The sequence below is a fragment of the Oncorhynchus gorbuscha genome, unplaced genomic scaffold (assembly GCF_021184085.1).
Source record: "Oncorhynchus gorbuscha isolate QuinsamMale2020 ecotype Even-year unplaced genomic scaffold, OgorEven_v1.0 Un_scaffold_622, whole genome shotgun sequence".
Classification (NCBI taxonomy): domain Eukaryota; kingdom Metazoa; phylum Chordata; class Actinopteri; order Salmoniformes; family Salmonidae; genus Oncorhynchus; species Oncorhynchus gorbuscha.
This window is the reverse complement of record NW_025745740.1, coordinates 91739-105772: the sequence shown is the minus strand read 5'-3', so window position 1 is coordinate 105772 and position 14034 is coordinate 91739. Positions and strand designations below refer to the sequence as shown.

General features: G+C 43.8%; 1 protein-coding gene across 1 annotated transcript; it reads right to left on the bottom strand.

Moving 5' to 3' along the window:
• Positions 1-11734: 11734 nt before the first annotated feature.
• Positions 11735-13303, bottom strand: LOC124019533 (dexamethasone-induced Ras-related protein 1-like). Its single transcript, XM_046334898.1, has 2 exons — positions 12953-13303; positions 11735-12746 (listed from the first exon to the last, which is right to left on the bottom strand). The coding sequence occupies exons 1-2, from the start codon at positions 13209-13211 to the stop codon at positions 12217-12219; spliced, it is 789 nt and encodes a 262-aa protein (XP_046190854.1). The 5' UTR covers positions 13212-13303; the 3' UTR covers positions 11735-12216.
• Positions 13304-14034: the final 731 nt, after the last annotated feature.

Below are 14034 nucleotides of genomic sequence, written 5' to 3'. Positions count from 1 at the left end.
GGTTGCTGCTCCAAGGCTCGAGTTTCATTTTGTGTACGTGCATATGAACACACGTTCAAGCGTGACGTGGTTATCTTTCCGAGGTGCAGTTTATAAACACCGTTGCCCATTGGCGTTTATTAAACGTAATAAATAGTTTTATTTCACTCTCACTTTTGTCAGGCACAAGGTCACCGAACACAGCCCTGGAAGTGGCTGACAAGCAAACAAGATACAGACCAAGAGATGCACTGCCCAGCTAAATTAGCAAGACAGACTAGAGAGAGATGCACTGCAAGCTAGCACATCAATTTAACGTTACTGTTATTTGCTGACAAACTTTGAGAGGAGAGAACACAAGTTTACCTGATTGCTGTTCCCACAATTCACTCTCGTGGAACTGTTTCTCACTACGCAAGTTGTAAACATTGACACCCTCTTTGACACAAGGGGGAGGCGGGGCCCTTGCGTAATTTGAGGGGCCCTGCACAACTTGCGTTGTGAGCATATAGGGCCACCCGGCTCTGGCATTTAGCCTTTTTTTAGTGGTGTAGAGCTCCATTGGGAATGGTTTGTGTTTTTTGATGTTGAGCTGTCTCGTCTACAACCCATTCCCCTTCTCAGCCCAGACACAGTCTGTCCCAGCCATGACTCACACTAATGTGCTGTACACTTTCTGCTTTCCTTCAAAAGAGGTTTGGATTACCCCAGCCAGACTGTTTCTCTCTTTCTCTGTCTCACAGCAGTAAATAGATCTTTGGCTTATTTTGTTTTCACATAGACTGCAGAACACATTAGGAAAAGATGTTGAGGAGAAACTATACAATTTAGGAAAACTGAGCTCCCAGATGTGTGCATCTCTGTCTCTCCACACACACACACTAGCCTACACTCATCTATACACATTACCTCTCCGAAATTAACCATAATCCTGTTCTCTGCTCCTTGACAGTCACCGATCCCATCTCTGTGACATGATGAGGTTGGTCCCAGGTGCATAGAAGAGACCAGATGAGGAATCAGTGGTTAAGGATAAACATAAATACTTTACTGAGAAACAGTAGCCAAAGGATCACAGTACACTGGAAAAACAACAAACACTAAGTCTCGAAACCTCACTCAGGAAACAACCGCACACGGTTAACAATTCAAGCTTCTGCAAAGGAAACCAGAAAACACACCTCTTTTAACAGGGAAATCATAATGAGTAATAGGACACACCTTAGTGTCATTAATGTCTCTAGGGCGGTCTCTGCTGCCCTCTGGTGACAGGTGGAACCATGACAATCTCGTCAGTCTATGGAATTAGCTAGCAGGCCTAATGTTTGCGTGTCAGCCGGCCGCGCCCGGAAAACCCATGATGCGGCGCACAATTGGCCCAGCGTTGTCCGGGTTAGGGGAGGGTTTGGCCAGCTGGGATGTTCTTGTCCCATTGTGAACTTGCAACTCCTTGTGGCGGCCGGGCACCTGCACGCTAGTCTCCAGCTGTACGGTGTTTCCCCCGACACATTGTTGCAGCTGGCTTCTGGGTTAAGCGTGCAGTGTACCAAGAAGCAGTGTGGCTTGGCGGTTATATTTTGGAGGTCGCATGGATCTCGACCTTCGCCTCTCCCAAGTCCATGCGGGAGTTGCAGCGATGGGACAAGACTGTAACTACCAATTGGATATCATGGAATTGGGGTGAAAAAGGGCTATAAAGTACCCAAAAAAAGAAATGACTAGGATATTAAGGATATGCTTGTGCCTTATCCAAACTGCTGATTTGATACATGGATTAGCTATGGTGTGGGTGAGACAGAGCACCAGGTTCTTGTACATCTGCAAGCAAAGGAGATGATAATTGTGTCTGTCTCTTGCTTGCACATACATATGTAGGATCTTAATTTGAGCTGGTTGTGGTTTACAATTAATGGAGATTTTTGTTGAGGTTGATATATTTTTGTTTAGAACTCCATTCTCAATGTGGAAATTACAAACTTTAGAACTCTTTTAAAAATCTAATACAATACAAGTTTGCATTTTCTGCTTTGCAGTAAGCTTCGCAGCAACAAAATAGTGATCAAATTACGATCCTACATCTGTACAGTTGCTAAGGTCTGCTGTGAGTAGAGCAAAATGGAGAACATGGAAAATATTTTGCGAAACACACAATTTACATATCCCCCCCCGACACACACACACACACACACACACACACACACACACACACACACACACACACACACACACACACACACACACACACACACACACACACACACACACACACACACACACACACACACACACACACACACACACACACACACACACACACACACACACACACACACACACACACACACACACACACACACACACACTCAAGTTAACACCACCCCTCTCCCGCATACACCCACACCTCCAGCTGTTCTCCTTTGCCTGTCCTCTCCCATATCAAACTCAGTGGAGGCTGGTGAGAGGAGGATGGCTCATAGTCATGGCGATAATGGAATGAATGGAACTGTATCAAACGATTAGAAACGGAGGGTTTCATGTGTTTGATACCGTTCCATTCATTCCATTCCAGCCTTTTACATTAAACCCGTCCTCCCATTTAAAGTGGCATCAGCCACTGATCCACCCAACCTTTTCCAGCTCCCTCCTTTCCTCCATCCCTCCCAGGCCTGGCTGTCTCTGGCTCTACTGAACATACGGCGATAACGTTCTTCGCTGGGTTGCATAAAACATCGTAAGTGTTTGGCTTAAGGATTTACCTTAAGGAATAACTTCCCCTTAACGAAGGGAATTGTTTAAGGGGGTTGCATAGAGCCTCTCATACGTGTTCATTAGATAAGGGCCCATAGGGCTCTATGTAGTGAATAGGGTATCACTCATGACATGTTCACTGAGCTTATGAAAGCAGCCCAGACACATTTCTTATCTGGCTCAGTGTTAACATCACTGTTGTTCTCCAGATCAGGTTTACATTGCCTTCAGGTGGTTGGTTATGATTCTCTGTTATTTTATAAGCATAGAATGAAATACTGAATGGAGATGCTGATGTAAAATGAGGATTTAATTATTCAGTTGGTTTTATTGGGAAAAGAGGTGTATTAATCTGCATGAATCTGCTACTAATCCATGTGGGTATGGTTACAACTGCTGCTGCTATTGGGGGGGGGGGTGGTGTGTGGGGGGGTTGTGTCCAGTTGTGTTCTCTCATAATAATAAACCTTTTGCTTTGCAGAGCAGTGTTATGAGTTATGTGTGGCCACCACAGCCTGTTTGAGTAGAGGATGTACCTGTTACAGAGCAGTGTTATGGGTTATGTGAGGCCACCACAGCCTGTTTGAGTAGAGGATGTACCTGTTACAGAGCAGTGTTATGGGTTATGTGAGGCCACCACAGCCTGTTTGAGTAGAGGATGTACCTGTTACAGAGCAGTGTTATGGGTTATGTGTGGCCACCACAGCCTGTTTGAGTAGAGGATGTACCTGTTACAGAGCAGTGTTATGGGTTATGTGTGACCACCACAGCCTGTTTGAGTAGAGGATGTACCTGTTACAGAGCAGTGTTATGGGTTATGTGTGACCACCACAGCCTGTTTGAGTAGAGGATGTACCTGTTACAGAGCAGTGTTATGGGTTATGTGAGGCCACCACAGCCTGTTTGAGGATAGAAAGTAGCAGTGTCATGGGTTATGTAGAAGTGGCCACAGCAGCCTGTGAGAGTAGAGGATGTACCTGTTACAGAGCAGTGTTATGGGTTATGTGTGGCCACAGCAGCCTGTGAGAGTAGAGGATGTACCTTCAGGTGTGTGTTCCTGCCACTGTTCTGTTCTACTATCCAACCCTTCCCCCTTCCTCTTCCTCCTCCGGGGATGAAGACTTTGTGTACAAGGCTGCCCCTCACCTCCTACTTGTGTTCCTACCAAACAATGTCCCCACTTGGTTCCTGTCTGTAAGAAATGTTGTGTTCCTGTGCATATTAATAGCTGGACGGAATTGTTACATTTGGAAGAGTTTTGAACAAAATGGTCACCCTAAACAATAACACTGTGACAGAAGTGAAGTTTTTTGAGAGTAGGCTACAGCAGTGGTTCTCAAACCTCAAACCTGGAGCCCCAGATGTTTCACAATTTTGTTGTATCCCTGAACTAACTCACCTCACGAGGAGAGGTTTGAGAGCCCCTGGTCTACAGGGTGACCTTGATTAAACCCACTGAAGGAAGGGATTCCTCTGCTGAAACTACTCGGTTTATAGAATGGGATAATTCAAATGTATTCATACTCATAGACTTCACTGATGATTTATGGCTCTAATATTGTCATTTTTGGGAGATGCTATCAACCTTTATTTTTAAAACATTAACCGTCCTCAGACACTGTATTCTTCTAAGCCTTTGGTACCCCTGGTACCCCTGTGCCCCTTGCCCCTGCACACCTACATTCTAATTTCTGAGCTAATATCAGAGTCTGCATGAAGGCACTAGATTCATTCTCCTCACCTCAGTTGCACTTAATGCTAAAAGCAAAGACTTGTGCATTGATTCATCTTATACAGTATGGAGTTGAACTAATACCACTTAAGTCTCCCCCAGGCACAGTATCAACATGACCCAGCAGCTGTCTCCTATCTCTCCCTATACTGTACACACAGGGTCAGGTGAGGTTGGTCAGCAGCCGGCTTTAAGTCAACAATCTCAGTATAGAATCAACACTAACTTTAACCTTCACCATAAACCCTTCCAACATTTTTACTCAAAACATTATTAGACTACATTAGCCCCACTCTATGTATGTAACGAAACAGCAAGATAACTCCGAAGCAAAGGCCTTGTCCAGAAACAACCCCTAGACTTTACCCACCTAAAGGCCCTACCCACCTAAAGGCACTACCCGCCTAAAGGCTCTACCCACCTAAAGGCACTACCCGCCTAAAGGCACTACCCACCTAAAGGCACTACCCACCCAAAGGCACTACCCGCCTAAAGGCTCTACAAGGCACTGCCCACCCAAAGGCACTACCCACCTAAAGACACTACCCGCCTAAAGGCTCTACTAGGCCCTACCCGCCTAAAGGCTCTACAAGGCACTACCCACCCAAAGGCACTACCCACCTAAAGGCACACCCGCCTAAAGGTTCCACAAGGCACTACCCGCCTAAAGGCTCTACAAGGCACTTATCGTGTAAAAGCACTACCTGCCTAAAGGCTCTACAAGGCAATACCCGCCTAAAGGCTCTACAAGGGACTACCCGCCTAAAAGCACTAACCGCCTAAAGGCACTACGAGGCACTACCCGACTAAAATCACTACCCGCCTAAAGGAACTACCCCCATAAAGGCACTACCCGCATAAAGGCACTTGTGTAGATGGGAAAGTATTCACTAGACAGGTACACTAAATATAGTCATAGCTCCACATTTTCCTTTCATGGAATATTACCCATATTTCTTACACCTAGTTTCCACTCCTCTCAGATCTTAACCTGTGCCCCGGGGCGAGGGTTGTTTTCTGGACAGTTCCAGAGAGTTCAATGCTGCATGATCTGTGCCCTTTTTTGCACAAAGCTCATCTTGCTAAGGAGATGAAAAGTAGAAATGTCTTCATCTGTAATAGGGTTAATGACCTGACGTGTCTATTTTGGTGTCTGAAGCATAATAAATGTTTATAAACACTGCATTATTAGACTTAACTTTCCCCTATATACCGGCTTATAACAGTATTCATTATGATTCATGGGAATTTAGTGAGCTATAGAGCTCAGAAGTACCAAAACTAAAATCAATATGCAACATTTTTCAATTTTCTTTTTTTTTTTACTATAAAAATCAAATAAACTCTGGTGCCATAATTGTGAGAGCATCTGTATTGATAAGTAAAAATAATGGTGAGGATCTTAAACTTTATTACATTTTTTATGCTTGAAAGACCTTTGTCTCTACATTCAGTATAACAGACATTTAGGAGCCATTTCAGACCATAATGCTTTGCGCTAGTCACATGACAGGATATTGCATCAGAAAGAAGATTCAGAAGGACCCCCTAAAATATTGATAATTTCACCTTTTTGTTTACTGGTGCACTATGGTACAAAATCCTGTGTCATACAGTACAACGCTTAAAAAACATTTATAATGTTGTTTTTATTTTAGAATAGCATATTTGATGTGAAATGTAACATTAGAAAGCTGAAGATCAAGGTCGTAGTTTTTTCATAGGTGGCCAAGCAATTGCCTGTAGAATAAGTTCAAACAGTTTTTTGTCATACGGAGTAACGATTATGTCATTCTGTAACTGTTATACCACAATGTCATTTGTTACTCTGTATGACACATATACAGTATCGTTTTTGTGTTTTTAGGACATGAGCTTTTACGGAATGTAGTGTATGTGTGTACATTTGATTAAAAACATATTTATGTATTTTTATGTGTTAAGGTATATTTTGTCTTTATTACATTGTGAAAAACAAAAGTAATGACAATGTTGGTCAATTTCTTCAACAAATGATCAGGTCTATATAATTATCAAACATACATTAGTAATGGAAAGGAAACAGACTCTTTGTTTAAGTATTAAAAAATACTATTTTAGTAATATAATTTGTAGGCAGAAGTCGGTACAGAGAACAGTATATGATATTTTCTCCCCAAGTTCTGCAAAATGTCCAAGACATCCTGTAACTCATATAGCCTCCACTATCCCCCTTACGTAACTTTCCCTAGTAACAACATTGTAATAAATCTAACATCCCCCTGACAGCAGGAACCATCTTATCAGCAAGTAAAAACTCAGAAGTGGGTTTGACCGAAACTTGACCTTTCATCAGAAGTATAGGTTCATGACCAGGTGAACTAGTGTAAGCATCTTCTGACAAGGGACTGGTTTCATCAGGTCTGGGGCAGCCTTGTGTTCTCAGAGAACCAGATAACCATAGTGGGATCCAGACAGGAGTCTGAATGTAGACGCCTTCTGATAGTGTCTGAAGGTCACAACACTCAAAACAGGTTTTAACACACACACTGTGATCTCCTGAAGAGGACCTTACAGTTTATCATAATGTAATTTATGAACCCTTTAAAAGGTATAATGCCGTGTTTTAACCCTCTTTAACAACATGATCATTACTATTATTAAATTAAAGTCAGCAGCACTTAATTATTATCATAATGTTGTATTAATGCTTTATCAGTACAGTTTTGATATTGAGGGAATATGTGTCCTTATAGATGCCGCTATCCAACAACGATAGGGCTGCAAGGGCCTGGAAGAACTCAGGTCCTCTAGTTAGGGAAGAGTCACTTTTGAGCAGGAAAGCAAGGTATTATAGTGGTCATGCAGTTAAGTGTGATGGAAGTAATTTTACTATAGCCTGCACTATATCTCTGTAATTATAATTGTCTTGTGTTTAGCTACCACAGACGTTAGGAGGATAGGAACATAGACCATCGTCCAGTTAGAGAGATGACGACCTATACAGCTGAAAAGAGAAGGGATAAATGGAGTAAAAACCAGAGGAGTTGGGGAATTTTGGGGGGCTGATTTTCAATCCAAGTTCATCACATTTTGCTGACAGCGTTACTCAATCAAAATGTTATACTTTTCAATGTTTCAAAATTAATTGATCTTAACTCCATATCATAGATGAATTAGTGTCAAGACTTCCACCGAAGTCGTTTCCTCTCCTTGTTCAGGAGGGGGCCGGCTGTCACGCCTTGGTCATTGTATTTTGTGTTTTTATTATATGTTTGGGTAGGCCAGGGTGTGACATGGGTTTATATGTTGTGTTTCATATTGGGGTTTGTATTATTTGGGATCGCGGCTGATTAGGGGTGTTGTTAGGCTTGGCTGCCTGAGGCGATTCTCAATTAGAGTCAGGTGCTTATCGTTGTCTCTGATTGGGAACCGTATTTAGGCAGCCTGAGTTTCGCTTTGTATTTGTGGGTGATTGTTCCTGTCTTTGTGTAGTTTCACCTGATAGGCTGTAATTAGTTTCACGTTCTGTTTGTTGTTTTTGTATCTAGTTATTTCATGTATCGTTTCGTTTTCTTCATTAAAGATCATGAGTAACAAACACGCTGCATTTCGGTCCGACTCTCTTCTTTCAACAGACGAACGCCGTTACACCAGCATCACCGGTCTTCTAGCCATCGTCGATCCATTTTTTATTTTCCATTTGTTTTGTCTTGTTTTCCTACTCACCTGGTTTCAGTTTCCCTCATTTATTGTTGTGTATTTAACCCTCTGTTCCCCCCATGTATTTATGTGGAATTGTTTATTGTAAGTGCTTGTGCACATGTTACTGGTGCACATCGGGTTTTGTACCCATGTTTGTTTATTTCGTTATGCCGTTGGTTTTACAATTAAACTGCTCCGGCTATTACCTAGTTCTGCTCTCCTGTGTCTGACTTCCCTGCCACCAGTTTCGCACCCCTTACAGAATTCCTCACCAACCATATGGAGTCAGCAGGAGCAGGTGCCCCTGGTATTGGTATAGGGGTCGAGGAGCGCGTCGTGGAGCAAGAGGTGATGATCCACCATCTCGGTGCTGCCCTGGACCGCGTTGTCCAAACCATGGACCGCTGGGAGAGACAGGGAGTTCCTCCAGCGCCTCTCCCAGCACAACATGGGCCTACACTACTCACTCTCCCTGCACCCGGTTCCAGTGGGATTCGCCTCACTCTCCGCGGGGAGTACGATGGGACGGCTGCCCGCTGCTAGGGTTTCCTGCTGCAGTTGGATTTATACCTGGCAACCATCCACCCGGCTCATTTGGGCTGTGAGAGAGTGTCCGCCTTCGTCTCATATCTCTCGGGGAAAGCCCTGGAGTGGGCCAACGCCGTGTGGGTGGAAGGAGATGCGGTGCTGGACCACTTTCAGGAGTTCATCCATTGTTTCTGGGCAGTCTTCGACCACCCGCCCGAGGGCAGAGCAGAGAGTGAACCTCTTTTGTGCACAGGAGTTCACTGTGGACTTTCGGACCCTGGCCTCCGGAGCGGGATGGAACGAAAGGGCCCTGATCGACCACTATCGCTGCAATATGCGCGAGGAAGTTCGTCAAGAGTTGGCCTGCAGGGACACCACCCTTACCTTCGACCAGCTGGTGGACCTGTCCATTCGGCTGGATAACCTGCTGGCTACCCACAGATGTCCAGATCGGGGTCTGTTGGTTCCATCCCCCAGCACCACCGCTCCGATACCCATGGAGTTGGGAAGTGCTGCGATCAGGAAGACCGGAGGAGGTTCCGTTTCAGGCACCATCTGTGGCCACAGAGGTCACACTGTCGGTCGGTGCCGCGTTGGTTCCTCTGGGGGTCGAGGCAGCAGACAGGGCACTCCGGCGTCACCCCAGGTGAGAAGGCACCATTCTCACCCAGAGTCCTCTGTTGCAAACATGTTTTTGTTCGTCACTTTTCCTGAGTTTTCCCCTCATTCCCAGCATAAGGCGCTCGTCGATTCAGGCATGGCTGGGAATTTTATTGACAGATCATTTGCCCATAGTTTAGGGATCCCCATTGTTCCTGTGGCTACACCCTTCCCAGTTCACGCCTTAGCTAGTCGACCATTAGGGTCAGGGTTGAGAAGGGAGGACACCGCTCCTCTGGGCATGGTGACGCGGGGGGTCACACCGAGAGAATCAGTCTCTTTCTCATTGACTCTCCTGCATTTCCTATGGTGCTAGGCCTACCCTGGTTAGCTTGTCATGACCCCACTGTTTCGTGGCTATGGAGGGCTCTCACAGGGTGGTTACGAGAGTGCTCGGGGAGGTGTTTAGCGGTTTCCGTAGGTGCTACTACGGTGGAAATTCCAGACCAGGTGGCCACCGTGCGCATTCCCCCTGAATATGCCGATTTGGCTCTCACCTTCTCCAAAAATAAGGCGTCTCAATTACCACCCCATCGACGGGGGGATTGTGCAATAAATTTCCTGGTAGATGCGGCACTTCCCAGGAGTCCGGTGTATCCTCTGTCCCAGGCGGAGACATATGGAAACACATATCTCAGAATCCCTGCGTCAGGGGTACATTCGGTCTTCCACATCCCCTGCCTCTTCGAGTTTCTTTTTTGTGAAGAAGAAGGAGGGAGGTCTGCGCCTGTGTATTGACTATCGAGGTCTTAATCAGATAACTGTGAGGTACAGTTACCCGCTACCTCTTATTGCCATGGCAATTGAGTCAATGCACGGGGTGTGCTTCTTCACCAAACTTGATCTCAGGAGTGCGTACAACCTGGTGCGGATCCGGGAGGTAGACGAGTGAAAGGCGGCTTTCAGTACGAACTCAGGGCAATATCAGTACCTCGTCATGCCTTACGGGTTGATGAATATTCATCATTGACCCAATAACTTTATTTGTATTAATAACCAATGTACAGTTGGAAGCTTTACCTTAATCTTTGCTTGGTTAAAGCCCTGCCTTATTTCAGCTAACTGGTCACCATAGCAGCACCCACCCGTAGCATGCGCTCCAGCAGGTATATTTCACTGATCACCCCTAAGCCAATTCCTTGTTTGGCTGCCTTTCCTTCCAGTTCTCCACTGCCAATGACTGGAACGAATTGCAAAAGTCACTGAAGCTGGAGACTCATATCTCCCTCACGAGCTTTAAGCGCAAGCTGTCAGAGCAGCTCACAGATCACTACACCTGTAAATATCCCATCCAACTACCTCATCCCCATAATGTTATTTATTTTTTTGCTCCTTTGCACCCCAGTATCTTTCCTTGCACATTCATCTTCTGCACATCTATCACTCCAGTGTTTAATTGCTAAATTGTAATTATTTCGCCACTAATGCCCATTTATTGCATTACCTCCCTTATCTTACCTCATTTGCACACACTGTATATAGACTTTTCTATTGTGTTACTGACTGTATGTTTGTTTATTCCATGTGTAACTGTGTTGTTTGTGTCACACTACTTTGCGTTATCTTGGCCAGGTCGCAGTTGTAAATGAGAACTTGTTCTCAACTGGCCTACATGGATAAATAAAGGTGAAATAAAAAATGTTTAAAGAAAACATATTAATGTGTCAAGACTAGCTAGGCAGACTTAATGAAGTGGTATTTTTAGAATAATTATAACTATTGCGAGTGCTACTGTCATCATAGACACTGTAGTTTCTGACTGCAGGCTTATTATATGCACTGTAGATGGGGAGGTTTATCAAAGTAATGTCTCAAGAAGAGACTGTCTGGATGTGAGCATGTCACCCAGACATCTCACTTTCACACTGATTTTCTCGTCTGATGCCGTCATCCAGACAAATGAAATGATAATTTATTCACAAATTAGTACTCTAGAGAACTATCAACTGCTCTTCTCAGTCATCTATTTTTAACCCAAGATAAATGGTTCAATATTTTTCTCATAATCGTTGTACAACTCCAGCTGCACAGAGTAAAATTAAGTGAACATTTGGGCCATATTGTCACCTGTTAAATCTACCTCAATCAGTGTAGATGAAGGGGAGGAGACAGGTTAAAGAAGGATTTGTAAGCCTTGAGACATGGACTGTGTATGTGTGCCATTCAGAGGGTGAATGGGCAAGACAAAATATTTAAGTGCCTTTGAAAGTGCCTAAATATTAGGAATGTGTTCTTAATGTTTTGCACACTTAGTGTGCTTCAAAAATGAATTTTAGGCAATACTTGTAATTTAATGTATAAATAAATGTAATTTCACTGAGAAGACCTGAGAATATCCTTATTTTCCATCAATGTTAATATACAAGCACAATAAAAAGGATGACAGACATGGTCATATAGTTGTCAAATGGTTTTATTTTCTCTTCATGTTTCTTTCTTTGTGAAAAGTAAACGATGACAGAATAATAAATATACATTCATAGATTTGTTCAGAATGCAATAAATGTTCAAGTTCATTTCCATGTAAAACATAATAAAATGCTAAATGTAAACAAGAGTCACCCCATTGGTGAAGCCTCCATTCTCCATTCAGTAGATGCAGATTTTACAGCATGAAGTTGACAAGAATAGGCTACCTCACTGTAGGTTCTCTAAAGCTACATCCCTTTTGAGAGTCCTGACTCCACAGGGACATTTCTGACGGACTGATCATGTCATGCACCTTCTCGGCGAGTCCTGGCATGGTTTGGGTTACACACCCGTTTCTGTCACTGCGCCCTGGGGTGCTGTTATCCTGAACTCCGCACACTGGCGAGAAGCCTGGCGGGTATCATCCCTATCGTTGTATTTCGTTACAATTATCCTGCACATTGTCAGTAAATTGCTTAGCTGATGGTGCAACTCTGTTTGCTCTGTCCGCCGCCGATAGCTTTCTCTTTGATATACATTAAGTCACTGTGTACGCTTGGTCGGCGCGCGGACGGTGCCACAATCCCGTATGCCTCTCCGTCTTTGTATTTCTTATTTCTGAAAGATTTTCTTCTGTTGTTTTGCAGTACTTCGCAGTACTGTAAGGAAACTTTGCGGTGAGAGTCCGGGCTCATCTCGTTGGGCAGTTTAGCCATGGTAAAAAGAGTCTGAAACATCTGGTCGATATTAGTGTTCCGTTTTGCAGAGATCTCATAGTAGGCACACTGTTCATCACCAGCCACCAGCCTCTCAATCTCCTCATTCTGAACCTCCCGGTTAAACTCCCGGTCACACTTGTTCCCGCAGATAACGATCGGGACATCTACGTTCTCCTTGGTTTTGTTTTTCAGGCAGGACTTGGTCTCGTAAATTTGACGCTTCAGGCGCTGGACCTCTTGGAAGGAGTCTCTGTTATCCAGACTAAACACCAGGATGAAAACGTCACCTGAAAGACCAAGGGAAAGCACATGAATATCACAGCTCAAAAGGTCCATCATTACATAGGCCTAGGCTAAATGTGTCCAATACAAGTGTTGCATATAGCATTACTGCATGCATGATTTATTAAAACATATCATTTAGATGTAGCTATAAATTCCAGTGTAGCTTTCATTCATATTAGTTGTTTTGTTAGTTCACAGTTAAGCTTACCAGTAAGGATAGAGAGTCTCCTCATAGCGGGGAAGGGATGGTTTCCAGAGGTGTCCAGAATGTCCAACTGGTACGCATCTCCCCGAATGCTGTATAATTTTCTATGAAAGTCCTCTATGGTCGGCGTGTACTGGTCCTCGACTCTTTCGTTCAGAAACCGAGAGATGATGGCCGTCTTGCCAACTTTTGTAGAGCCCAGAATCACCATCCGGTGGCAATTTTTGGCCGGGATGTTGAACTCGTTCTCGGAAGGAGACATGTTATTTTTCTTTGAGCACCGATGTTTGGTACGAAGGTGAGATAGTGGATGAAACCACTAATTGTCTAGAGGGATCTTGTCTGTTTGTAAGCGCTGCTGCTTTGCTGAATCTGAGGAAGAGCGCGACTGGGTATATATAGGCGATTCTGACCACTCCTCCTATGCGTGTCATGCGTTACGCATCGGTCTGAAGGGAGAAAGTTTGTGGTTATTATTATGCTCTTGTTGTTGCCTCCGTCTGTCTAGTCCGTATGTATGAGCAGACAGTAATTATATAAACTTTTTAGAGAAAAATCTAAAATGATTTATGTGTAAAACAATATAAATATCGGCCTACCTAAAAACTCAAGCATAGATAATGTTTTTGTTGCTGAGTTCAATTTATACATACGAATATGTCTATTATCATAATAACCACATAGTCCAAAGTTGTTACATTTTACAACTTTTCATAAATGTAAATGCAAAATCATTATATGGTCAATCTCCTCTTTTGGTGAGGACTCAAGGGTCCCACAAAATGGCCTAATCTACCATGGCAATAACATGTATTTTGCAAACGCAATACCCCTCAAACAGGACAAATACTCAAGATGATAGTGTCTTTATTTTGGTAATGATTATTATGATGATGGCCCGTGTGCATTATTGTATGCAAATAATAATTATTGTGTGCAAAGGTTCCTACGAATCACAATAGTTAATTTGCATAGGCTTATTTCATGTCAACAACACAGTTCACTGCCAACAAGAAATGAGCATACACCGTCGTTCACTCTGTTTCACGAGACATCTAGATTGTTGTAAGCTGCTGTGAAAACCA

What these genes read in the sequence shown, in the direction of transcription:
- LOC124019533 (XM_046334898.1), bottom strand. Translation starts at nt 13,211, where the DNA reads ATGTCTCCTTCCGAGAACGAGTTCAACATCCCGGCCAAAAATTGCCAC. An exon ending in GAGACTCTCTATCCTTACTG is followed by an intron (nt 12,747 to 12,952) that starts GTAAGCTTAACT and finishes TTGGTCTTTCAG; the next exon opens with GTGACGTTTTCATCCTGGTG.